At 36.4% G+C, this 25,222-nt stretch overlaps 1 protein-coding gene across 12 annotated transcripts in view; it reads left to right on the forward strand.

Moving 5' to 3' along the window:
- Positions 1–25,222, forward strand: part of WDR27 (WD repeat domain 27) — a 121,597-nt gene that overhangs the window by 43,468 nt on the left and 52,907 nt on the right. For 10 of the 12 annotated variants that reach the window (XR_010429138.1, XM_064648875.1, XM_064648878.1 and 7 more), the window contains one exon: positions 12,654–12,752. The exons of 1 other annotated variant lie outside the window; for it this stretch is intronic. Coding sequence is in view for 10 of the 11 variants with exons in the window: in XM_064648875.1 (XP_064504945.1) it covers positions 12,654–12,752 (99 nt within the window). In the remaining variant the exon portion in view is untranslated. Of the gene's footprint in view, positions 1–12,653; positions 12,753–12,982; positions 13,785–25,222 lie in introns of those variants that run through there. One more of the 12 variants, XM_064648882.1, reaches the window with a different exon arrangement.

The raw sequence follows: 25,222 nt of genomic DNA on the forward strand, positions 1-25,222 counted from the left end.
TAATGTGTGAAACTGAGGTCTATGATACTTTCATGTAATTAATTCATATGTAGCAGTTACACATGATTCATGATCTTTTTGTCTGAAAAATCCCTGCACAGCTACATCTTAGTGCTCAAAGTAATTGTTAAAAGCTTGTTTCTACAGGTTTTCATAATGCTTGACTCTGAATTGTCATGTGTCATCAAAGATGAGGAGAATGTAGCACATTCCTGTAGCACAGCTTTATCTGTTTTATACATATCTGACCACTAGGAACCATGTAGCAACTACATATTAATTTACTCAAGCTCCCAAATACAGGGTGGTAAATCTTTTTTCATGGGTTTCTTAGGAACCAGTCAGCTGAATAAAAAATGAGAAGTCATTCAACTGGAATTAGAACTTTTCACACCCTTGGTATGTGTTTTCTCCCCAGACAGGTTCTCTTTTCAATGTTAACCATCTTTAAATTATTACACTTAGAAAAGAATCCTGAGTAAATGTGTATTGCTACCTTTTTGAGTATGCACCTAATTTTAATTCGGTTGTGCCTACATTGTTGGCAGAATGTTTTCCATGGTGTTTGTTAAGAGATAGATGATTTCTAACTTGTACTATAGGCATTTGAAACCAAAGTTGAATTGGGTTTGTTGCAAACACCTTTCAATACAGCTGGGTAGGGAAGTTTTAACTTTCTTCTAGTTATTTCTATGTGAATCATCAAAACGTGACACAGTTTCTGGTCAAATTCAGAATGAGAGGAATTTACTGTTGTGGCTTGTTTTGAAATACTGGCTCAAATCATGTATGAAGGTTAGAGATTTTACTGGCAGATTTCTGGATGTCTGGCAACAGGTAGTGTGTTCTTGACATTTCCATGATAAAATATACTTTTCAAGTTTCTTGTAAATTGCATTTCAAAATGCAAATTACAATACAAAAGAAGGGCTTTTTGTTTTGTCTGTGAAACAAACACATCTAATATTCATCTCAGCTCATAATGTACATGATACAAATATGTTTATTTGAGATTACTAATTAAGGCTGCTTTTGAATTGTATAAAAAGAGATGCAGTCACAAGACCTGTTCTCTTCTCTTTTGTGTTAAGGTATTTGTTTGGAATTAGTGCTGATACAGAAAAGAAAGACAGCATGATTTTACCCTTACTCCAAAGTCTTGGCACATGGTGGGTCATCAAATAAAGCTGAATAGCTAGAGTGCATCCTGCTCCACTCGGCATGCAGTCCCTGGTGGGCACAGTGCCAGCCAATACTTTCTAGTGTGGCTCCTGGGTTAGAATTTTTTGCATAACTTGCATCCTATGTCTGTAGAGAATTTTCATTGTCCTTCTTGTCCCCTTAGGAAAACTGGGTCAAGTTTTGGAATCATGCTTACACTGTACTGTTAGGACAAAATGCAGGTTTTGGGCATTTTTAGGAGGCTTCCTTTTGAAGTGTTGAGACTGAATATACTTTTGTGTTTCCTTTTGAAACAGAAAATTGAATGTGGCATTGAATGGCCCATTCATATTGTTCAATTAAAAACATCCTGACAGATGGGCTAATGTGCAACTGGGACAGTTTTGATAGAATCAAGAAGTCACATAGTTTTGCAGATTGTATGAATGAATGTCCATTGGAATTAAAAAAACTGCATAAAAAATCAGCACTGTGGATACAAAGCGCATTCTGGAAATAAGTTATGTAACTTTCCACTGAGCAGTAACTGGATCTTCAATCATCTTGGAATTTACTTTATCAAGTGCAAATCTTGCACTCTGTGGTTAACAAATGTGATTGATTTTAAAGCCAAAAGAGGCATAATTGGAATATAATTGAGAGACATTAATCTTAAACTGCCTTTTATATTTCACAATATCTGGAGTATTTGACAGAGAGAAATACGTTGTCTACATTGATTAATAACAAAATCACATTCCTTCATGTCATAGAAACAGGAAACCAAAATACGTTATTGTAAGATAAAGAGATGAAAATTCTGTCTGCCTTTTTCTCTACTTAGAAAGTGTATAACCTATTTTATATAAGAAGAGCTTGGTTTAGCTTCTGTGTGGGTGAAGTAACCACTTGGTTTTATTTGAACTGCTTTCGTGTATGTTAGTGTGAGATTTGTAGAAACTGTAAATTGAGGGTTGAAAGTGTTTCCCTAACTGATTGCTCCAACTTCTTTAAGAGAACTTTTATCAAGACCTGTATAGGACCTGATAGTCTGATCAAAGTGGGTAATCAGTATCTTGGTTTTGAACAGTGATTTTCCTTTACATAATTAATCATGATTAGAAAATATAGAAAGTTAACATTTCTAACATCAGATTTTCTCTTCATTTTAAATAGTCTAGGGTTACAAGTGAAATTGCTTGACTTTTTCTCAACTGAATATACCTAATATTTTAATTTCTAGCCATTTTACAAGGCAACAGTTTTAAGTTTCTGACTATCAAACAACACTATTAAGGATGTTGGACAAATATACTCTAAATTGGGTTTAGATTTCCATTTTGCTGGGCTCTGTACAAAAATGTTTACCTAAACATTTGTTGACTAAAGAAATCTTAGTGTAAAAAACCAAAAAATATCTGGAGAGTGTGAAATGCTACTTTTTGTAATAAAAATAACTAATTTTCTTCAGTGTTCCATGTAGTTATAGTTGGGTGTTTTACTTCATGTCTAATTAGGTTCTTAATTTTTGTCTTTGAAAACCTTAGGGCTCTCTGAATAAATTTCAAGTTTCCAGAAATGAAGTAGGGAATGCAGAAAAAAATATTTTTTGGCTCTTTAATTGTTTTCAGACTCATTCTTTCTCTCTTTGAACTGTAGACTCTAAGAGGCACATTTTGACCCTAGTGCTGAAATGGAATTTTCTGAAATAAAACTCTCCGTCCCTGTCAAATCTCAAAGCCTGGGTTCACAGTTAACATGGATTGACCCATACTACAAACCCAGAAGTTTTTCAGCATAACAGGTTGCTACATCAATAACATCAATAACAAAAATACATGGGTAATATATGACATTGTCTTCCCTTTTATTTACACTTTCCACAAAGTCTAGGATTTTGCCCACTGCCTACTGCATTGTCTTTGAAATTTTAAATCCAAGTTTAAATTTATGCCTTTTAACTGTGAAGGCACCAAAGTTAGAGTAGGAAGATTGTTTCTTCGTACCCAGAGGGCATCAATACCCAAAGGTGTAACAGAAGACAGGATAAAGCAATTTCATGATTATACATAACCTCACTACTTGATCCCCTAATTGTTTTTTTCAAAATTGGTTTTAGAGTAAATTCCTGTTATGCAAATGATGCTGGAAAGTGATTCTGGTCGGGGGCATATCCAAAGAGTTCTGCAAACCTGTGAGTGGTGTCTGAATGCAAACCCAGACCTGATATTGTGTGCAGACTTGGTTGTTTTCTGATATAAGATTCTGCATCAGGCATAACACCAACTGTAGAATTTGTTTACAGTTGATACCTTGATTTTAAATAGCTTCAGAGGTTGATATTGCAAATAGAATATCAGTCTTCTTGCGCAGTACAATATCAGTCCTGCTGAGCAATATATTCTAGTGTTTTGCTACCAGAAAAATACATTTGGAAGTTGGGTTGCCAACACTGTTTTGTTCTGTACATCTTGCACTGCACTACTTCTTAATGTAATCATTTCCATAGACGTTTATGTTATATTTCTTAATTCCCATAAATATAGTATTAGTCACATTGGTCTTTCTGTGGCTCAGTTCTGACTTATGGAATAGAGATTAGGAATTATATGTTTCTTCTCTCCTTTTAGCTTTAAAAGAAGAATTTAAATGTGGCCTATCTCAGTTTGTTATTCCTGTGATTAGTTGATCTGATCTCATTTATATGAAATATTTCCATCCTTGTGTGTCTGTGGTGTGATAAAATTTAAAATTTCATCAGATTAGGTCCAAGATTGCAAAAAATGGTCTAGATATCAAAGAAGAAACACCTCAAGAGTGCCAAAATGTAAATGATAAAATAATGCGGTTGTTTGTTCTCCCTTTGAGACTCCAGTTTGCTAGAACTTTCTGGTACGAATGAACAGAAGGTGAAAGACTACAGATGAGGGAAAAGGCAAGGGGTTGGGAAAGATATTCTGATATGGATGAATGCAAATATAAGAGACAGGATTTGTTAACAACTTAAAATGTTTAGTTCTATATCTCTTAGGAGTGTATCTTGGAGGCATCACTGATGCTTCATTTAGGTATGTTTGATACAATAGAGTATACTTAAATATTTGGCTTGAAAACAATAAGAGAAATTTTTTTACTGCTTTACTGGAAAATTACTTTTAGAAATGTGTGATAGTGCTATTGTATAGTATTTATTGTTGTGGTCTACGCTTCATACCAGAGGGCTTGCAGAACAGAATGTATTCTATGAGGCAGTAGTAGCAACTATCTGAAGTATTTTGGTTTTCAGTGTCATTGGTATCCCAGTTATATATTGCTCAAGTTTTATTTTATGTGTCCAAACTGTTTAACTAAAATAGGCTTTAAGAGAAAACATCTGGAGAAAATACCATTAGTGATGTTTACTGTGGAAAAGGCAGGAATGACATTGTTTGGCAGAACAAAATCCAGAGAATAATGACAGCAGAGAATGAATGACAGAGACTGAGACTGCCTCTCTGTCAGCTATTGCTAGAGAAAATCTATCTCTTCCAAAGAAGAACAAAAATTTGTGTTACTCTTGAATCTGAGTTTCTTGAATTCTTTGGTAGTGTAGTTGGCCCTTAGGCTGATTGTCCTAGGAGTCAAGAGATAAATAGTGCTTTCTTATTAATACAGCCATGATTTTGGGTATGCCATTACTTCACTGCCTCTTTGGGTGTATCTTTGAAGATGACTGAAAATTGTAGCCTTGGTAGATTATTTTATGAACCGTGGAATTATGTGAATATGAGCAGATTAATTGCTCTTGTGTGCTTTTTGGTCAGTTCGGACTATTGCTTTGTCTAGGCTGCTGCACCTCAGACCTGACCACCACAAAATCAGACTGGCACTTAAGAGAAGTGGATGATTTTCTGCTGGCTATATATGTGTTGTTATTTAACTAGTACAAAACACCTTTTTTTTTTTCCAGTCAAACTGAATTTCGTTAGTCTGTAGTGTGTTACTGTGTTAACATTTCAGTTTGGTAATAGTTTGAGAGCTGAGAGGAAGAATGAGAAATTAACCTTTTTGTTAAAGAAAACTAACTTTATAGAAAATAACGTGTTCAAATGTAGGCAAAACACGAAGTCAAAGTAGATATGAATACCAAAGGTTCATTTTGGAATGTATGCAGCAGTGAGGCGCTAAAAGTGGATATGTATAGTTTTGAACCCACAGGGCTTACGTTTTCTATACGTGCAGCTCTTGGTCTACAACTCTGACAGTAGTTGAATTTTGTGTATCATTGGTACATATGACTGTAATCCTACCAGTTGATTGCATTTTGCTTGCAAATTTATTAAGATGTGGTAATTCTCTCTAAAGGTACTAACATTCCCTGTTATGCATAAAAATCTGATTAAAAATCCTCTGTACCATCTGAATCTTTCAGTACTTTTGTCAAACAGTCAACACCAGTACATAAACAGGGAATGTGATTATTGGTAGACTTGCTATAGAGAAGGATCTTAACAGCAGTCAGAAAAGAGCCATTTTGAAAGTGAGTGTGATCCAACCATGATGTTTCATAATGAGAGGTGAGGGAAATTTTCTTATAACAAAATCTTCAATTAATAATTCTGCGCTCTGACAATACTACCTATATTGTAAAAGTAAAAGCAACCTAAATACAATAGTTTTGGTACTACATAAATTTCTTAGGCAGACAAATGAAAACAATCATATATATAAGGCCTTGAAATTGACAAATGAAATAGAAACTAAAATGGGCAAAAATTACAATTTGGATGCTTCAGAGAAGGGTGGCTTACAGAGGCAAGTCAGAGATATGGTTTCTGTAATCTTTTTTTAGTGAGGAAAATTCAAAATGTGTTAGCTACAACTGCCACCAGATTGATACATCTAAAAAGTATCTTCTGCAACTTGAAAGATGACTGACCTTGATAATATTGACTATTAATAATAAAGAGCATTTTTAATGTTCACTGGTACTCTTTTTGTAGTTATGTCAAAGGAACTCATATGGAAACTGGAATCTTACTGTAGTGGGAAATTTTCTGTGACTGGTACAAAGACAGCCTCCATAAGTGGCATTAAAAGGGGAAGGGACTCTGAGGAACCATACTGTACTCAACATTTTGATGCCAGGCTTGATTAAACTTTCCATGTTACCATGTGGCAAATATGTAAGAAATCTTGGGACTGAAGAGCATTAATCAGTGCTTAGGATACTTGTGAAATCTTTTTTATTATGTGTGGATTTGGGACTGATACCTATAGTTAAGGTAGTCTAACACTTTCCACTATAATTCTGTTTTTGTTTGCTTATAACTGAGAACATTTTGGGCTGAAACTTTCCATGTTGGGTGTCTGCTTCAGGCTGATTGGTTTTTTTTCTTTAGTATAAGTATTTCAGGAGCTTTTTCAGCTTGAGATTGAGGAAAAATACATGATTCAATGAGATATGTGCCCCAGTATAAACAGGGGACAATGGAGTTCAAATCAAGCAATTATATCATAAACTCTGAGATTATGCACCAAGTTTGATGGCACTGATGGTGACAAATGAAGAATAAAGCCTTATTAATAAATTCAGATATCTTTTATGAAATCATAAGTAAGATTATTTATTTATTTTTCCATCAACGGGCTTTAACACTTCTATCTTCTGTAGCTCATTTGAAAGATTAGAAAAAATAGTCACAGAAAAGGGATGACTTTGAGCAATGTATGCAAAACCTGTGAAGAAAAATATTCTCTATTTGCTTATGGACAAATTAGGCATCCTAGACATCAATGTCTTTTTGGTTTTTGTTAGTGGGGTTTCTTTCTGTGATCTGTTTGTGAACTATGTACTCCGGTTTGAGGCCACAGCAGTTACAAAGGGTTTTCCTGGAAGCTGGTGTTGCTTTTCTGATCCCTGTCCAAAAGCTGATAACAAGGAGAATTTTTGTGTTATTCTTCAGTGTTTCTGTTTCTGATTTGCTTCCCTCTCTTTCCCATCCCGGGAGGGGCTAGGAGTATAAGTAGTTTGACACAAATGCATATGGCCATGGATTGGATTAGGGAACAGTGGGAACAGATGGGGACAAGTTTCCTTTGAAGATAGCATGTGAGAAAACAGAGGAAAGAATTTATAGTGAAACTTTGCAGATAAAGAGTCAATTTATTTAGCACACTCTACCAATGCAGTAGAATAAAGTAGTTTTCCATTTGGATATGAATTCCTCCACTCAAGGAGGGGCCTTCACCCTTCTTTTCTGTCTCTTGGTACAAAAATGAAGAAGAAAGCACAAGCTTATATACTCTTGTAAGGTGCTAAATACACTGTCACACTCTGGGTTAATGAAAACTGACTACTCCAAATTTTCTTCAAACAACAAGTGAAAGGAAATACAAGTAAGTATGTGGTTTTGGGTGCAGGAAACTTGTTTGGAAGCTAATGGGTACAGGTAAATTATTTTTACTTTTGGCTGACCCTTAGCAAGAAATGGAAAGGAAATACCAATATCTACTGAATCAGTATTTTTATTAGAAGAAATTGGTCTTAATATATAAAAAAGGGATTGACTTTGGCTAAAGTCTACAACAGATTATATGCACATATGTATTTTGTGTATTACTGAGTACTTCCTAGACTGTTTTGTTTTCTTTTCTGTTACATTTGGTTTGCTGAAAATCTGTTCTTCCTCTGTCTTTGATTTCATATTTTCAAGGGTTTTTAATTCTATGGCTAGTGTTACGATATCATTTATAACTCAGTTACTAACTGTTTTTTGGGGGCTTTTTGGTTTTTTTTCTGTAGAGAAGAAAATCTGTTAAGTATAGAATAGCAACAGAATTTGAATGACACCAGGAAATACAGTAAAACTAAAATTATGGCAGACTATGGTAGAAGAATGTTTATACTGGAGTTATTTCTCTTCTTATAAATGTTATTTCTGTTAAAACACAATTCTTTTTGGTTTGGTTTGTTTTTTTTTTTTTTTAACTATTGAAGTTAAAAATGAATGTACCGAAAAGTTTATTTTCACTCTTGAACCAAGCTAACTTTTATTCTCAGAATTTAGGCTATCATTACCTAGTTTAAATATCTGTGACTAGAGTTATTTAAACAGAAGCTGGTTTTATACAGTTTTATGTGATGATGTTTTTCTTTTAATCACATTTCATTGTGTTACATGTCAAAATTACTCTGATTGAAAATTATTATTACTTTCCCTTAAATCACAGTTATTGGAAGAGAAGATGATAGCTGCCACAACATAATGAACTATTCTTGGATGTAGCTAGAGACTGTGCCCCTTTTTCTGTTGAAGTTGAACTGTGACACCTAAATATTTAAGATTTATAGGGCTAGAAGTACAGTATCAGAAAGATGTTTACCACTAGTTCCATTCGGATAGAATTGTAAGAATGAAGTACAATGGGCAGGTTGCATTCCCAGCCATGTTCTGTGTGTTTTGTTTAGCAGCTGTTCAGTATGAACTTAGTCTTTGTAGTAAAGGTCAGAGTAAAGGTCTTTCCCATGTCTTCGAATGCTTTGGTGGTTGGCTACAGATGAGGTTCTACCTGTAGTTGCTTGTCACTACTTTTCTCTGGCTCAGTGAATCTTCTTATACAATGTGACAATTTAGAAGAGTGCTGCATCCCAGCCTAATCTCTAGCTCAGGGCTTAGAATAATTTCTTGAAAGGTAGGGGGTAAGAGTTTGAATGCTTTTTAGTTTGAGAAGTGTGATTAGACCACCAAATACACGCTTGCTGCATTCTACTGAAACTGCACAAATGCTTCATAGCATTTTTTGAAATAAAAGTATGAGCCAAATGGTTGATTTAGAAACTGTGTGGAAGAGTAAAAATTACTAGAATACCTGGGCTTCACAAACTTTGGATTTGTCTTCAAAAAAGTAGTGAAATATTATCACATGTATTTTACAGAGTGGAATGGGAACATAAAGATTTAGCCAAAAATGAATGTGGTCCTTCCTGAATTAAACTGAGAACCTGGAATGGAAAATTAATTTTTATTGGATAATTTTGGCAAAGTTCTGTAAACTACTGGATTATGATGGAAAAAATTCAGCTTCACTAACCATGTCTCTCTGGGATAGGTTCTCTTGGTTAAAAAATGGAGCATGTTTCTTCTTAGCTTAGAAATTGTTGGAAGGCATTGTAGATCCGTGAATCACAGCATTTTGTGCTCTTGACTCTTGCTGTCATTGACTTTACCTCTTCGTGCCTCCTTCCGATAAAGGGAAGGAGAATAGCCTTGAACAGGAGAAGTAGCAGTAAAGCAATTTGAAGCCAGAAAGAGAAAATATGGTGAGTGATAGAAAGCATAGTCCTGTCTGCTGCCTATACCTTTCTGCCAAAGACTGGCCTGAGTATATGGAGAAGAACTGATGCAATTGCAGAGTAATTAGCTTGTGAAGGGAAATAATTGCTTGCAGTAGAAGTTTTGTAAAACCTATTTTACTAGCTACCCATGTGTCAGTTGTACAGAGTCCAGATAACTTACAGTATGTACCAAGCACCTGAATTTTTATTTTATCTCCAGTGCAGTTCTATTCTGGTTAAGTTCTTATATCTAACGAAGTTCTGCAGTTTGTTAAAAAACACAATTTATTTGTCCTGTTTTGGTCATTCCCACAGTTCTAAAGGGGATAGATGTGCTCAATAGCTATGAGGAATAGGATTTGACTCTTTTATAATACAAACACTTCAAACTGTCATGACGTTACTGAATATTTTGATACCATTGAACTGTTTTGACAAGAGATCCTCAAGATTTTGGAGGGCTGTTTGGTAAGAATGATTTCTCCCTGTTCTCACAAATACTCTTTCTTTAGTTAGTTAAATGCGGAGGAGCATCCAGTTCTGGAGAGTGCAGTGCAGCTTGTAATACTTCTTGTTCACCTCTCACTCAGTACACTCCTTTCCTTTCTGGAATCTCTCTGGAATATGGATTTCTGTACCATCTTATCTCTCATTTTCTTGAGACATGCATATTCCAATTAATTTTGTGAGCATGGCTGTTGTATTCTGCTCTGGAACTGTGGTGGTGATAGTACAACCTGACTGCAGTCTCTGCTACACCTCTTCTTTGCTGGAGTACAAAGGTAATTTCTAGCACTCTGTTTGTGTCCAGCCCTATCTGGACAATAGGGCTGTCCGATATAAAGTGTGGCAAAGCTTGGCTAAGAAGAAGAGAGCACAATGTTACAGGTACTGAGATATCACATACATGTCAACATCTGATAATTTTGATACTGTTTGAGTCATGGTATAGTATCATCAGAGTGAAGAATAGAAAACCACGATGTAGGAAGGAGAATGTAAATAACCAACACTGCCTCTTTATTCTTTTATATCAATAAAAGATGAATCTGGAGGTACTGGAACTGGAGGTACTTATAAAGAGCTGTTCTTCAGTTTCTGTATGGTGACAGCAAGAACTTGAGTAGTCCTGTATACAGACTGATTTTACTAATACGTGGTCTTGTACTTCCTATTAGAGCAAATACTTTCATGTCTACAGACACATCAGAATGCTTTCCTTTGTGTCATTATATCACTTTTGTCTTGTTTGGATTCCCCTTACCTATCTGTTCCCTTGTGAACTGATCATGTCCCAAGTGGTGGAAGTCACAGTAGCTGTGTTATGGCCATGTGTTTTAAAACAAACAAACAATTGCTGCTTTCATACTACTAGCATTGACTTCTCATTATTATAACTAGTTTCCTGAGATGTTTTAAAGTAGGGAGAAAGGTTGTACTTTTTAAGGCAGGATTTGCAATTAACAAGCATTTGCTGTATCCATTTAGGAAGGACAGAATGATTTTACCACATTGCTGGAGACAATGCTACTTTCCCAGTTAGCATGGCAATATCTGTGTGGAATGCTACCAAACATCCAGAGTTTAAAAATTCATACCTACATTTCTGTCTGTATTTAGGTACTCCATTGGTGCCTGTAGGTGGTTTTAATTCCATATCCTGGGCAGAATCCAGGATATGTGAGGTTTATAAAGTGGATACAATTAAGTAGATTTACATTTGGCTTCTTGGTGTGCATAGCAGTGAATTTGGTTATGAATGGAATACTTGACACTGAGGACAATCCAGTGTTGCTTCAGTGCTGGTTAGGACTACAGAATCTTAGGTGTTGAATCATAAGATTTCTTTTCTGAGTAGAGCATTACAAGTTTTTCAGGACCTGCATTGGTCCATGAGTCCTTTCATATGTTGGGAAGACTGTCACTTGAGTCTGTAAGTTTTTTGGACATGTACCTTGCCATTTGCTGTCTGCTAGGGGAAGCTCAGCTGCCTTGAGTCTGAATGATTTAACTTATTTTAGGGTACTATCAGCAAAAAACTTAAGTCACGGAGTGATACACTGTTGTAATAGCATCTATACACAGTTTGGTTTAGTTTGTCAGGCTGTGTTCTGAATTCCACATTCATTAACTGCAGAGATTTGGTAAAGACAATGAAACTTTAATTTTTTTTTTTATTGAAACTGTAACATTTGGATTATCATTTGAATATTTTTTCACGCTTTACAATTCATTCTATCTTTTGAGATACACATTTTATTTATAATGTACCAAATAAGTCTACATATGTTATGTGTCTGTTTAATATGCCTTGTGTATGCCTAGTGTATCCTGCAAACAATTGTTATTTTACTAGATAAGAACAGTCTAAAGCAATCCTGTGTGTCTGCACATGACTTTCACAAGTATTTCTTATGTGGAAGACTTAAACTCCTGGATTTATTTTCAAACCTTTTTTTTAACGTAAGATAATGCTAATTTAGAATCACAATGCGATCATTTTCATAGCGTCAGTATGCTTATGACTTTCACTGATTTTTGGATTGGTTTCTTGATGCAGTGTTGCATTTGCACTTTTTCATTATTTGAGGCTGTACCAGTAAAAATTTAATTTTCTTCTTGGAAGGTGCTTTTCCCCTTTTTGTTTTGAGAAACAAAGGCAGGCAGTATATTTTTGCTCATTGATGATACCTGCATCATTTGTAATATTATTGAATTGTTATTGAATTCTATGCTGTTCAATTAAAAACTGAAAAGATCTGTGTTGAAACTGAAAAGTTTATTTTAACAGAGGAGTTTTCAAATTTAGAAAGGTCTTAGATTCTACTTAAAAGAAAGGATTTAAATTCCAAAGAAGACCATTTAAAATATATTTTAAGAGGGTCATTGTTTTACCTACCTACTTGAAATATACCTAATGTTTAGTTATTTATGGAAAAAAGATTCTAAATATTCTCTCTAAATACTTTTTTTTTCATTTAACTTAAGCATTTGCTAAATTATCCCAAATTATAGAAAACAATTCTAAGATGATGATTTTTATATCATTTTAGCTATGATTAAAATTTTCTAACTTCTCTGTAGGCTGAATATTTAGCCTTCCTATACTACAATTTAGTGCTTCTAGAACACGATAAATCTTTTTATAGTGAAAATATGGTCTCATTTTTTTTAGGCTTACATATATGAAATGCGTTCAAGCACTTTCTTGCATAAACTGGGGAGACACACAGAATCTGTCATCAATGTCACCTTTAGTCCTTCATCTCCACAGGTAAGTCATTGCTTTTTTTTCCTCTGTAATTAAAACACGTAAAATCTTGTAATTTTGTAATTTTAAAGTTACAAAATTTCCAAAAAACTCCTCACTGTAATCTTGCTTTTTACTGCTCTTTTTTTTTAATTGCCAATATGCTGTGCATATGTAAGGCTGTTCATCTACTTCCAGCTCTAGTGTGGTTATTGTGCCAATTATAAACTCTTGCAAAATGCCTCATTCTACAGAGACAAATGCTCTGACAAAGGGTCTATAAAGAAGACTTCTGGCCTGGGAACTATATTGAGCTGTATATGTTGAAGGTTGGGAAAATGTACATCCACATCAAATTACCTGAATAGACTACTAATTCAGAGTATGTAAGGGAAAAATAAGCAGGGACAGGAATGTGACAAGGGGCTCAGGCCTGCTGTCATTACTCAAAGGCCTGAAAAATTTAGAAAGCAACATTATTTTAAGTGTGCTGTGTCAGAATAAATATTGAAATAGCTTTATCACAATATTTTGAAAAACTGTTAATGTTGTGCTTTGAGCCTTTCAGATCTCTATAGATAAAAAGTACTCCAAAAAAGTTAAGCATTATGCAATAACAGGTTCTATTTTTTCACTGATCATTAATACTATGCTAACAGCATTATATTTCAATGTAATGGTTTAATTATAGTGCAGCATTATATACAAAGGACTTTGCTAAGTTTTATCTTGACACCTAAGCTTCCCTGCAACTTGTTTGTCACGTGTATACTGTTTTTAATCCTATGGATTTTCCTTCTTTGTTTTAATATATTGAATCTGCATTGAAATGTTATACTTTCTACTTTTTTCCTTACTTAAAAGACACAACAATGATCACTATATATACATAAAAGAGTACACAGTAGCTCCTGTTTACTCACTATCTCCTCACCACTGGCTATGCATGCTACTATTAAAAAATATTTATGTGTAAGTAAAATTTCTTTACATTCAGGACTATAGTCATATTTATGTATCTCCTTCCATTTTTTAATAAATGTTCTAGCTTTTTAGACTGATTTTAGACTTCCTGGAAGTTTTATTCGCTGTGTATACGTTGTTTGAACTGCAAAATTGTTGATCGCTATCTTGTGGTGAACATTGAGTATTTCTTGGTTTGGGATTCAGCAATACTATATTCAACCAAATGGTATGTTTTATTAAATTTTACACCCAGATTAAGACTAATAAAAGTTTTAGCACTGAACACATTTCTGCAAAAAGGTGTTATATACTTAAAGAGTAGACCTGACTGGAGTCTGGCAGCACCTTGATCTGTGGTGCAGCTGTTGGAATGCAGCTTGATGGGAAATGTCTTATTAGAGTTCATCTGTTAAAAGTCTAGTGGCTCAGTTGTAGTAATATTATGGAACAAGGCTTTGAAATAACTAAGTTCAGGCAAATCAACTGTTGATCAAGGGGGAAAGAATCCATAAATGGTGTAAAATAACATAGGCTGTGGCTCCAAGCCAGTCTGCTCTCAGAGTGTGCCTTGGGGCACAAATTCTGAACTTTACGAAACATCACATGGTCAGTTTAAGAGCCAAATCTGAAGTTCACGGGCCACAAATCCTTTTCTTGAAGAGCTCTTTCCTGAGAAAGAAGATCTATTGGATTTCAACCAGCTAATGAATCTCCCCAAAAATATGGTTCTGGGGAAAGATTTTGAAGCTGATATTATCAGGAACATTTTACTAAAAAGCAAGACATGTGCAAAACCTGTTCCTTTAATGTATTACAGATAAAATATAAATTTGATTACCCAAGTCATTGTGCATAGTAAGCACTTCAAAATGCTTTCTGAGTAAGTATTTTTGGGGGAGTCACAGAACAAAAAAAAAAAATAAAGTTACCTGGGCTTTCCAATATAGAATTTAGCATGAAGTTACATTCAAAGGCACTAAAAGAAAAAACTAAGCAATGCAATGATAAGCTTGTATAGTGGAAAAGAAGAAAATCACAAATGAATCAGAAAAGGATAAGCCTTGAAAGAGAGACTTTGTATTAGGCATCCAGAGTTTCCAATACTGGAAGACTTTTATACCTACTGCTACCACTAGTTAGGGATTTAAAACTGACTCTATTCTTGTTTCATCCAATATTTGAATGAAAACAATTAAGAGTTATATTAGGTCCTGAATAGCTACTGCACAAAGCCCCATTGCATTCAAAGGGATACACTGGCAGGAGAAGGAGAAAGGGGAGAGAAAAGAAAGTGACCGATGAGTGAAATTCAAACATTATGGCTAAGCTTTCTGCTGTGGAAAGATGCAGCCAAAAGTGAGGTGTACTGGCAGCGCTCCTGTTCTGTCGTTGCTTGCCCAGCACCTGTCCATGAGGTAGCTTGTTCCAAACAATTTTATAACTCTCACTTGCATAAATGTTCTTCTAGAAAAGAGAGAAAAACCCTGAATGGGTATAATAGTGGGGGGTTTTTTTAATTGATGGGGGCATAGTTGCTTTCATCATATGGTACTCTGGAATGATTTATAAAATTATTACTATGAAAGCTGGAGAAGGGAAATAAGATAGAAACTTTGCAATTATTTTAATTTTCAAGATGATTTCTCAGTTTTTGCTTCTTATTGTCATTTCCTGTTTTTCAGACACTGTTCAAAACTTATGTAGGGAAAAGTGGTTCTCTTACTATAACCACTAATAGAATTTCAATTTATTTTAGGGAATATACATTAAGGAGTGTTATATTGTTTAACTATAATAACTATAGTTATTAACTATAACACATTTGAGCCAGTCTAAAGTAAAAAACAGTAGGAGTCTTATCTTCCAAATATGGAAATGTTAAATAATCTTTGAAATGTTTTTCAAGCAGGATAAAAGCAAACGGGGACACCGTTGTCATCTGCTGGTTTTTGGTGGGTTTTGTGAAGTTGGGTGTTAGTATATACTGTGATAGCAGTTATTTTTCATGACAGAATCATGACTTTGAAATCAGCATTCATTGCTACCACCCTACTGATATACTGAGAGGTAGCTCATCCCTTTGATATGCTGGGGCTACATATGCAGTCAGTCAACTGGCTTGGCTGAGAACCTTCTGATGCAGAGTGTGATTAAATTTGGGTGACAAATCAGAAGAAAGAGAGAGACTATTTAATATTTTTCCAGCATGTTCTCATGTACCTCAATAGCAAGTGTGCAACTCTTTACTCATTTCACCAACCTGTTCTCTTTTCTTATACTAGTTTAATCTGCTGAGGAAGAAATTTCACAAGTTTTCTTTACAAGCAGTAGTGTGTAGTAATGTAGTCTTTGTATGAAGACTGTCTTTGTCAAAGACTGTTCAGCAGTTTACATCTGGTAAGAAGATATTTCCTTTACCAACATCCAGCCAAAAAAGATAGTTGTATTAAAAAGAAAAAAAAAGAGTCTGCTGCTGACTTCATATATGGGATTTCTGAGTTTGAATGTATTTTTCTCCTTGTCTTCTTGAACTGTTAGCTAAGTCTGTGTACTCACAGATGTGTAATCTCACAGAATCACAGAATATGCTGAGTTGGAATCATTGAGTTCAGCCCTCAGTCCTGCACAGGACCATTCCCAAGAGTCACACCATGGGCCTGAGAGTATCACCAAAACACTTCTTGAACTCTGTCAAGCTTGTCACTGTGACCACTTCCCTGGAGAGCCTGTTCCAGTGCCCAACCACCCTCTGGGTGAAGAAGCTCTTTCTAATATCCAACCTAAACCTCCCCTGAAACAGCTTCAGGCCATTCTCTTGAGTTCTTCACTGGTCACCACAGAGAAGAGATCAGTGCCTGCCCCTCTTCTTCCTCTCATGAGGATGTTGTAGACTGCAATGAGATCTCCCCTTAGTCTCTTCTTCTCCAGGCTGAACAGGCCAAGGGACCTCAGCTACTCAGTGAATTGAATGAGAATTTGGAGTGGATATTTCTTAAATTTAATGAACATATTAGTTTAATTTTTCCAAATTATCGAAGTATCAGTCTGATGAAATTTTATTTATATTTTATTACAATATCCTTCTTCTTTAATCCTCAGATTTAAGATTTATTATCATGGTATTAATTGAAAAAAAGTGATGGCAGTTAATGCAATTAGTATTAATCTTTCATGGGCTGTTCCAATTTGATCAACTTGTAAATGGTACCAAGTAAAGTAGCATTCGTGTAAAGTAGTCCAAGGCAGCTGCATGTGCCCTTTCTTTTTCTTATAAGACTCTAATACCTGTGAGAGGGAGAAGCTGGGGTGAAAAGATCATTTCAAAAGGTAACAGCAGCTGGAGTATTGTTGAGCAAACAAATCATTGTGACAGTGAGGAAAACCTTTGAGGTTTTTTATGTAAGATGGTGCTTTTTAAAAAAAATTATTTACCCTCATTGACTGATGTAGCTGTGTAGTTTACAAACCTACAACTTGTTAAAAATTTTGAGATAGTCTTCAGATGTAGAGAATTGCATAACCGTTCAAATTCCAAACCTTCAACAGTTAAATGGATTTAGAAATGGAGCCAAAGCACAGAAGTGCTAGTCTAAGTGGCTTGGGGGAAAAGAGGAACTTCAGCTTTAGGCGCCTTTGGGAGATTCTCAATGTGGGCTTGGTTTCCTACAGTGCCATGTTTGGCTACTGCCTTTAACTCTCTGGTTACATTTGCAAATCTTGGTCCTTGTCATTTTAAAAACTGCTTTGGTGGCAAAGAACGGAGAGCTCTGCGTTGTACCACACTCCAGCTACGAGGGCAGTTGAGCCTGTGGAGACACAGCAGATACTCCTACTGAGTTTATTCCAATCCCTGAGAATTCAGACTTAGAGTTCATTACTGCATGTGTAGGTCTCTGTTTATAGCAGAAAGATAACTTCTTTTGCAGTTTCTAACGAACCTCAATAATGCTGTGTAATGATATAGTAAAATAGGAGTTTTATATTGTTGTGGAAAAAATTGTTTGTACCAAAGAAATTCTTTCAAGTATGTATGACAACTCTGAAGAAGGATGGCATATTTTAAAAGGAAAAGAAAAAGCCTCTATAAGCTAGAGAGAATGATACAATTCAGTTTACTCATTGGATACTCCAGCCATTCTAACTGTGTTGCCAGCAAACAACAGCTGTACACCACATGATTTTAGAGGAATATGCTTGCAGAGGCAAGCTTCTCAACTCATAGCACATTTGTCATAAAATCTTTATGGCATTTTTTACAAGTAGATATTTTACTGAATGGCACTACTAGGTTGAAAGAGGTGGTACAAAACAATTGGTTACTGAACTGTTCAATGTGAATTCTGTTTACCAGTATCTAGGCAGGATTCCCTGTGGATTGGAAAGAGAGAGAATTGGCTGGGAGTGGGAAGGAAAGACACTGACTGTAGGGATAGGGATAATTTGGAGAACAGACAGGTTCTTGGAACCTGTCAGATAGAAAGCAAGAGTGAAGAGGTAGTGCTGGAGACAACTCTAAGAACTGGAGGGAAAGAACATATGTATGGGGAAGTGATGATATTGGAGACATGAAGAGAGTGCCTAGAGGGAGGGAATGAAAGCCCTAAGGAGAGAAGTAAGAGATGATAGCTGCAAGGTTAAGACTTACAGTTTCTACACTTCTAGTTAAGCCTTTTTTTCTGAAAAAGATAGGAAAAGGAGATGCCCGTGGACTGGTTTTCAGAGTTGCTGAGAACCAGAGGTTACTCTTGACCTAACAGTTCTGAGAATCAGTGTGCTCAATGCCTAAGAAAAAAAGCTGCTTTTCAGAGAACGTAAGGGGAAGTTTCCAGATGAAATCAACCTCTCTTGCTCCCTTCACACACTACACAACTGTCTTCAGGAGCCAATAATGCAATATTGAAAGGAATAAGCAAGTGAGTGTCTACTTTTCATGCTCCATGAAGGGGCATGTAGAAAAATATTTTGTGAAGTGTACTTTCACAAAATACAGTCTCCTCCTCTGTCCAGGCAAGCTGAAATGAGGAAGCTTTGCCAAATAGGAAGAACTAAAGGACTAATGTTTAGGAGTTTGTTCAGCTATGTTTTTTATACAGAAGTTATTCTATAAGAATTAGAATTTAATTATCTTACATAGCTCTCTAGGAAGCTTATTTCTTTTTTCTTTTTCTTATTTCTTTTTCTTGCCACCTTGAAAAGTGTTGCTATCATGTATTTAACTCACTCAACAAACAGTATTCACAGAATGCAGTTGAACATTTGCTGATACTAAAAACCATTCTGGAGGAAGATTCAGTTCTAAAATTCCTGAGCTTTTCATGTGAAACAGGTACAAAGCTTCTTCCCCCACTTCAATTAAGAATCCAGCATTTGTATTCCAAGAAGATTCTCTCTTCTTACATGGTCTTTGGGAAATTTAAAGCCAAATCAATTGGCAATCATGATACAAACGTGTAGTGGATGTATAACAAATCAGAATTCAGACATTAAAAACATATTTAGATGAAATACAAGGAAAATGAAGTGTGAAATAAAGTGCATTCTGAATGAGCTTTTGGAAAAGGGAAAGCTAAGTCTTAGCTAACAGATTAAATATGAAAAGAAAAACAGACTCAACTTCTGTCTTAAATTAAAATAGCAACATAAAGTGATTCCAGCTGTCTGATGGAGTATGATATAGCCACGCCAAACATTTTGGCTGAGCTCCTGGCTGTATCTGAACTGTGTAGAGCATAGTAGGGGAAAGTGGAAAGCAGAATTCTTTAAAGCTACCTTTTGTACCTCTTTTCTTCCAGTCCACTGCATAAAGTACAGCAGCCTCAGAAGTGCTTGATGCTGCCCTCCCTAACAAGTTTTCCCTGTGAGCTGATCTGGCAGCTGAGAGGGACTTCTGCTTTGCCTTCTTCCTTTCAGGCCTATGGTGTGTGCTGGAGTAGGCAGGCAAGAGTACCTGTTGATAAAGGGATCCCGTGCCCCTTTTCCTTATCTTATAGAAACATTCAACATCTGCAATCACCCAGCCACTGTGCTTCTGAAGAGTGGTATTTGATGTGTTTAAAAATTATAGTAATGCATGCATTAGAATGTTGGCATTGTCATCTGAAGGGATTGGTTCACCTATGCTTTTTCATAAGTCATTCACATTGTATCTACTTTGTCTGGAATATCACAGTAGCTGAGACACACTGTGACATGTTTTTTTACAGAATAGTAGCTGTATTCTATCCAGCTAGTTGCTTACTAATGTAAGAACATTTCTAGAAAAAAAATAGATGATTCCCCACTGATATACCATGCCATGCCATGCCATACCATACAGTGCCATACCACGCCACACTACAAACCCACATTTGGGACTTATTCCAGCATTTGCTACCTTCATTTCACCTTCTCTGCTAATGTCTGGAGAGAATGATTCTGACTCTGCTGCTACGTTTTTCTTCTCTGACCAGGAAGTGGGTGACCTACATTGTTCATTAAAGAGGGAAGTTAGATCTAGAGCAAGACAAATGACAGTGATGAAGACTATCTTTTAAAATGTCGCCTCAGTATGTGCATCATTCTTTAACCTGAAGCATAGAATGTCTTGGGGTGGGAGGGACATTAAATACCATCTATTTTCAATGACCCTGCCCTGGGAAGGGATACCACCCACTAGACCAGGTTGCTCAGGGGCTTTATCCAACATGGTCTTGAACCTTTCCAGGGATGGGGCAACCACAACCTCCCTGGGCAACTTGTTTCAGTGTTTAACTACCCTCCAAGTAAAGAATTTCTTCCAAACATCTAATCTAAATCTCTCTTCTCTTAGTTTAAAGCCATTTCCCCCATGTCCTGTCACTATCTTCCTGTGTAAAAGACACTCTCCTTGTTTATAAACCCCTTTCAAGTGCAGAAAGAACACAGTAAGGTCTTCCTGGAGCCTTCTCTTCTCCAGGTTGAACAACCTCAATTCTCTGCTTGTCTTAGGAGAGGTGTCCACTCCTCTGATCATTTTGTGGACATGCTCCAACAGGTCCACATCTTTCTTGTGCTGAGAAGCCCAGAGCTGGGTGCAGTACTCCAGGTGGGGTCTCACAAGAGCAGAGTAAAACTGGAGAATCGTATCCCTTGACCTGATGGCCACACTTCTTTTGATGCAGACCGGGATGTAGTTGGCCTTCTGGGCTATGAGCACACACTGTTGTCTCATGTCCAGCTTTTCATCTACAGGAAACCTCAAGTCCTTCTCCACAGGGCTACTCTCAATGAGTTCTTCTTCTAGTTCATACTTACAGCTGGGATTTCCTCGACCCAAGTGCAGTACCTTGCTGTTGGACTCATTGAACCTCATCGGGTTCTCGTGGGCCCACTTACCAAGTTTTCCCAGGTCCCTGTGGATGGTATCCCTTCCTTCTGTTGAGTCATCAGCACCACTCAGCTTTGTGTCATCTGTAAACTTGCTGAGAGTGCACTCAATCCCACTGTCTTTTAATTGATAAAGTTATTAGAGAGCACCAGTCCCAAGATGACACCATTCATCACTGGCCACCACCTAGACATACAGCCATTGACCACAATTCTCTGGCTGTGCCCATTCAGATGATTCCTTATCCAATGAATAATTCACCCTTCAAATCCATGTATCTCCAATTTGGAGATAAGGATGCCATGTGGGACCATGTGTAGGGTCTTACATAAGTCTGGGTAGATGACAACAGGCAGTTTTCCCTTGTTGACTGTTGCAGTCACTCCATAATAGGAGGCCCCCAAATCCCATGAGGAGCAGCTAAGGACTTTGAGCTTGTCTAGATTGGAGAAAAGAGGCTAAGAGGTGACCTCATTGCTCTCTACAGCTTCTTGAGGAGGGGACATGAAGAGTCTTTTCCCTGGTATCCAGTGACAGGGTATGTGGAAATGGCTCAAAGATGCATCCATCAGGGGGCTTTGGACGTGATGTGATGAAGCATTTCTTTATAGAGAGGGTGGTGAAACACTGAAACAGGCTTCCTGGAGAGGCGATCAATGTCCTGTGCTTTAATATCATGCTTTAATTTTTGGTCAGCCCTAAAATGGTCAGGCAGTTGTACTAGGTGATCCTTATAGATATCTTCCAACTGAATTCTGTTCTATTTAATTCTAATTCTAATTCAATTTCAAATTCAAATCTGAATTCTGTTTCTGCTATGGAGATTATGGGCACTGAAAGAAATGAGGCTGCACACCACACAGAGTTAGATTTCAGGATTTGTCCCTCAATCTTTCTGGCATTCCCCTTTTATTAGGGTTCCCTCATAAACAGCACCTGGTATGTGTCTTTTAGTTAACCAAAATTGCCAGGATCATCCTAAACCCGCGCCTTGATCCCACACATTCACTTTGCATCATGTGGCTGTGTTCAGACACGAGAGAGAAACACACACTATCATGCAGACTGTTCAAAGTGGTTTTCACTTTGAGAACACTGCGCTTTCTTTTTCAAAAACACCAGTCAAGGCCAAAACGCTTCTTTTTGATCCTAATTAACTGAATGCAGGTGCTGCTGGCTCAACTTGTTCTCACATCCTGCTATCTCCTCCTTTCCCTAGCAGTACATGCTGAAGAGATCTCTGATATTTCTTCCCAGCCCTGCATTAGTAGAGGGCACTGAATGGCTAATCATGTCCCAGCCTAGGCATCAGTTCTATCCCTTTGTGGAAAGAAGGCGTGTACCTTCTGATGGGTGTGAGAGCTGTGAATCTTCTTGCAATGATTTGACTAACTGAACAAATTTGCAAAAAGCGTATATGAAGTGTGTTTTTTGGAAGTCTTCCAGTTTAGCTGGGTTTCCAGTTTTCCTGTGAAAACAGGATGTCAAACCCCTGCATCTCTGACACTAGCAAGGCTCAATAATTAAGCCCTCAATCTGAAGCAGAGTGTGCTCCTGAACTAAATGGTTGCAAATGTTTTTGAGCTGAGCAATACCTGTTCATTTCCCTGTGGATTTTTTTTCTCCTTGTAATAAATTTTAGAAATGCCTGAGCTGTTTTCTGTGGGAAAAAATGCTAAAACAAAAGAGTCTGAGAACAGTAGTACTCATCAGAGCGAAGGTCCATCTGACCCAATACTCTCTCTCCAAAGTAGTCAACCTCATTTTCTAAAGGAGAGCATATGAGCTGTGCAGGTGCCAGGGAGTGCTTGTAGGTCTCGGTGGCTGGGACTGGCATTCCCTGGGATCTCCACCAACATTATCTCCTGTGAAGGGCCCAGGGGATGTGTCTCAGCTCAGCTGGGACCCTCAATCCCTTCCTGAGCAATGTTGTAGATGTGTCTGTTTCTGACCGCATTTCCTTGGTGGGCCTGGGACCTGCACTGCAGATTGTTGCTCTCCTGGATGACCCCTCATGCTAGGTCATAGCTTGTGAGGCATAACTCTCCTATTCTATTCTATTCTATTCTATTCTATTCTATTCTATTCTATTCTATTCTATTCTATTCTATTCTATTCTATTCTATTCTATTCTATTCTATTCTATTCTATTCTATTCTATTCTATTCTATTCTATTCTATTCTATTCTATTCTATTCTATTCTATTCTATTCTATTCTATTCTATTCTATTCTATTCTATTCTATTCTATTCTATTCTATTCTATTCTATTCTATTCTATTCTATTCTATTCTATTCTATTCTATTCTATTCTATTCTATTCTATTCTATTCTATTCTATTCTATTCTATTCTATTCCTTGTGCTCACTGTGAATTGAATAATGATGAGACTGCCACTTGCCTGAAATGCAAGGGCTTTTTCAGCTCTAAACCCACTTTCAAGGACACATGTCACAAAGATTACAAGTAAAAACAGGATTTTTATTTGTTTCCTTTTGTCTTTCTGAATCTGTTTCAGAGGCAATGCTCACAAGAATCAAATCTTATAATTTAGTGGTCTTTTCTGAATCCCAATAATGTGTTAAAGTCTATTTATTAATTATTATGAACCACTTACGATAAAAATTATTTTACAAGCCAATTTTTCTGTTGGCATGACTCCGTAGACTTTCCTTTCCTGAAGACTGTTTCTTGTGATGCCGAGAAACCTTGGCATGATTAACTGCTCAGGGACTTTTGCATCTTTAAACATTAAGGTATTTGTTTATTCAACGTTGGGAGCAACCCAGCTCGGGCCGGACAAACTTGCTCAACCTGGAAGTGCAAAAACAAGCACTTTAGATACATGGTTACATCATTTAACATATATTTTAATAAGTAGGCTAGTCTCCGGGCGGAGTCTTTCCAGACATGCGCAGTCTTCTACTGCCGGGGTCTTTTCCTTGAGCCTTCATCCCTCTGGTGGCTGCCATGGATGTCTTCCTCGATTTGACCTCTTCACGTTAGGTGACCTGAATTCTTCAAGCTTGAAAAATCCTGGCTCTGGGCCTTCTATATGTCATTCGAATGTCTAGTTTACCTAATTTGTTACATTGTGTTTACTACTCCTATTCTTTCTGTAATAAGGATTTTGGTTCAGCAAGCAGAACAGCACATGATATTAACCAGTGCTCCTAAAATGTTCTTCTAGCAAAACAGGTAGAGCAAACAGGACAAGGTATACCAGCTGAACCATTGTTAAGTCTTTTTTTGTGCCTTTTTGCCATCATTGTGTCTTACTGAAGTAAAGGAATTATTTTTGCCTCAAAAACGTTTGAAGAAGAAAGGGCTATACTTTTTATTTAGAATTTTTGGGACAAAGTGAAGCCTTTTGCTTATTAACAAGTTGAAACACAAGCTTTCATTTAGAAAATTACTTGCTCAAGGGAAGTACAATTGATGTGATGCAGAGTCTTTGAGAAACGACGAGGACAGCTAAATCCTAAAGAAGTATCTAGCCATATTTGTCTGAATGGGTGTATGTATTTACCATCTATGTGTACCATATCCATCATAACTAGACATATAAATAATGCATTTTAAAATAAGGAAAGAAGCACTTTTCTGTTAGAGTGTGAAATCTGTGAAATTCTACATTGAATTGTTAGAGCCAGAAAAACTTTTTAAAAAAAGATTGGTGTTTTTATTTCTAAAGAAATTTTGACCTTGATTAGAGAGAACACTTTTATTAATACATTTAAAATATGTTATTTTTTTTACTTTCAAATTTAGCAATTTAATAAAATATGAATTCTTGAAATGGAAATGAAGTGGAAAATATAATTATTTTCTTGTGCATCTTTTACTAACGCAGGTCTTAAAAACTGACTAGTGAAATGTGAATCTTGTTTCTTATTACTATGCTGAGGTAAATTTCAGGCAAAGGCTTTACATTAGGGTATCCAAAACCAGATAAAGTGCTCATAGTTTTAAATCTCAAATTATAAATTTATATATTCAGCAGAAATAGATTTGTTTTTTCCTTGCTTAAAGTCAAGACAGAATCATCCATGTTCTCACAGTATGTACTCAGAACTCGTGGCCATAAATTCAACAGTATTTCTTAGGAATATAGACCTTGCATTGTAATTATGTGATAGGAGGGTTCCTGAGTTGCAGCACAAGTCTGTCAAGTATGGCTTT

The sequence above is a fragment of the Pseudopipra pipra genome, chromosome 3 (assembly GCF_036250125.1).
Source record: "Pseudopipra pipra isolate bDixPip1 chromosome 3, bDixPip1.hap1, whole genome shotgun sequence".
Classification (NCBI taxonomy): Eukaryota; Metazoa; Chordata; class Aves; order Passeriformes; family Pipridae; genus Pseudopipra; species Pseudopipra pipra.